The sequence below is a fragment of the Phytophthora parasitica genome (genome assembly GCF_000247585.1).
Source record: "Phytophthora parasitica INRA-310 unplaced genomic scaffold supercont2.23, whole genome shotgun sequence".
Classification (NCBI taxonomy): domain Eukaryota; phylum Oomycota; class Peronosporomycetes; order Peronosporales; family Peronosporaceae; genus Phytophthora; species Phytophthora nicotianae.
In genome coordinates, this window is record NW_008649009.1 from 3303 (window position 1) to 5398 (window position 2096).

A 2096-nucleotide genomic window follows, 5' to 3' on the forward strand; every position below is an offset into this window, starting at 1 on the left:
GTCTCCAGCAGCGAGTGTGCAGGAGGTGGTTGAACCGGCGCCGAAGTGGTACGAGGAGCGCTGGAAGGCGCAGGCGGAGGGGGTGGCGGGGGTGCCGACGCTGCTGCACTAGGCGGGGCGCTGATCGAGCGGGAGGGGTTGGTCGAGTAGGTAGACGGAGGCGGCGTCGGCTTCGCTTGCTTGTTGCCCATGATGATCGATCCTGCTGAGAATGAAGTGAAGGATTGCTTTGAAATGAATGAATATGTATGAAATTTAGCAAATGATGTGTGGCACGTAATCAAAATATGAAGTTACTCTTTTAGACAGTTGAAAAAAGGCAACTAAATCGAAGTTGACGAAAATGGTGGTTCGGTCGTCGACGCGCGTTCAGGAGGAGGGCAAGGAGGCGGCGGTGGCTGTGCCTAGCGAGGTTGCCGAGGCCATCGCTATGGTCCAGAGCGATTCTCCGCTCGTGGCGGCCGAGGGCTTCTCAAAGCTCTCGCACGCCACGTTCAACAACCGTGAGCATTGACCTTTTCAAACATTGAAAATCAATAGAGTTTTTCTCAAAACAGCTTGTGGTTATAGCGGTGGGGAAGGAAGCGGCAGGCGAAGCAGGAGCCATCAAGGCAATTGTGGACGCAATGGAGCGCAACATCTCCAACGGAACCGTTCAGGAAGACGGCTGCCATGCACTGCGCAATGTCGCATTCCACTGCCGTGAGTGTGGAGTCTTAAGTGGCCGCACAAAACTGTTGGAAATGGAAGACTAATAGATATTTATGTGGATTGCAGTGCCTAACCTAGTGCTGGCTCGGGAACAAGGTGCGATCGCTGCTGTACTCAAGGCAATGGAGACGCACCCTGAGAACGAGGCCCTTCAAGCCGAGGGATTATGGGCTCTGCTAGTCTTCTGCTCCAACACGGGTATGATTTTACCACGATGAATGTATGGTAACAAGTGTTCTAAACGTGGTTACTGTTTGGTGGAGCAGAGGAGAACGCCGCTGTGGCCAAACCGCATGCTTCACTGGTGCACAAGGCTGTTGCGACGTACCCGACCAACGCCGACATCCAGAGCCGCGGTCGCTTCCTCACGGTGCTCTTTGCTTGAGCTTATTGCACTCAAGGCTGAGACGCAGGATCGATTTCCGATTTGGAAGCAGTATTGCGACGCAATGTAGACGTAGAGCATATATTATCCTGTCTCCCTGTCTGTACTCTGTGTTTGTTAGAGCCAAGGATGGCCATGCATAATACTTATACTTGCTGCTTGAAAGATCCGTAGCTTGCAGTCCCGTAGCCCGCAGGCGACTCGTAGAGACTGTACTCGGGGTGTTTGTGGCGTTTGTGGATGTTTTCAAGCTCCACAAGACTGAGAACACTGGAGGCCAGTCCAAGTAGACAGCCCGATGCGAAGGGAACCACACAGGCCTGGAACGAGAAGAGCACTGTGAACGGATCCATGAACTGCAGGGTCGATGACAGGAAGAAGCCGACCATCGCCATCATGTTCAAACCTGCAACAGAGAAATCACTAGAAAGTCAGCACAGGTTACAAGTCTGTGATGGAAGAGCTGTAACCTACCAGTAACCCAGGTCTCGAGCGTCGTGAGGCGGCACGAGAACCATTGATGAACGACCTCAACGTGTGCCAGGTAGGCACTGAGCAGCAGCAGGAACGACCCGGCGAAGAAGGGCACCCAATAGCCTATGATGAGGCTAAAGTCGTCGCGCTTGACGTCCACGACGCCGAAGTTCTCCGAGTCGGCTCTTGTCCACACGTAGGCACGAGCGAAGACGTAGAGCATAGATCCAAGCATGCCCAAGATGGCAGTCCAGAAGTCGATGCGGCTAGGGAAGAAGCCCACGTACTGGCGCTCCAGCACGGGCTCAGTGCCATGGAAGTACTCTTCCAGCCAGATTTCGAGGTTGTGACAACAGTTGATAACTTCAAGGTAAGTGACGGCGTGGTAGGCGAGGAAGAAGATGGAGGCGAGAAGCAGTGGCAGGTCTACGGACGTGTGGACTTCGGGGCCCGACGCGGCCTTAGAGCTGCGGGCACTGTGGGCCACGGCCTCCCCCGTAGCGCCCGTAATGAAGAGCGTGAAGGC

At 54.5% G+C, this 2096-nt stretch overlaps 2 protein-coding genes across 2 annotated transcripts in view; one reads left to right on the forward strand and one right to left on the reverse strand.

Annotated features, from left to right (window-relative positions):
- Positions 1-1096, forward strand: part of PPTG_22765 (hypothetical protein) — a gene marked incomplete at its 3' end in the record, with an annotated part of 2989 nt that extends 1893 nt beyond the window's left edge. The window contains exons 3-6 of the mRNA XM_008906127.1: positions 374-503; positions 571-702; positions 778-909; positions 978-1096. Of these exons, the coding sequence (XP_008904375.1) occupies positions 374-503; positions 571-702; positions 778-909; positions 978-1096 (513 nt within the window). The remainder of the gene's footprint in view (positions 1-373; positions 504-570; positions 703-777; positions 910-977) is intronic.
- Positions 1097-1150: 54 nt separating this feature from the next.
- Positions 1151-2010, reverse strand: PPTG_10727 (hypothetical protein). The gene is made up of 2 exons (XM_008906128.1): positions 1571-2010; positions 1151-1502 (listed from the first exon to the last, which is right to left on the reverse strand). The coding sequence occupies exons 1-2, from the start codon at positions 1803-1805 to the stop codon at positions 1243-1245; spliced, it is 495 nt and encodes a 164-aa protein (XP_008904376.1). The 5' UTR covers positions 1806-2010; the 3' UTR covers positions 1151-1242.
- Positions 2011-2096: the final 86 nt, after the last annotated feature.

What these genes read in the sequence shown, in the direction of transcription:
- PPTG_10727 (XM_008906128.1), bottom strand. Translation starts at nt 1,805, where the DNA reads ATGCTTGGATCTATGCTCTACGTCTTCGCTCGTGCCTACGTGTGGACA. An exon ending in GCTCGAGACCTGGGTTACTG is followed by an intron (nt 1,503 to 1,570) that starts GTAGGTTACAGC and finishes TCTCTGTTGCAG; the next exon opens with GTTTGAACATGATGGCGATG.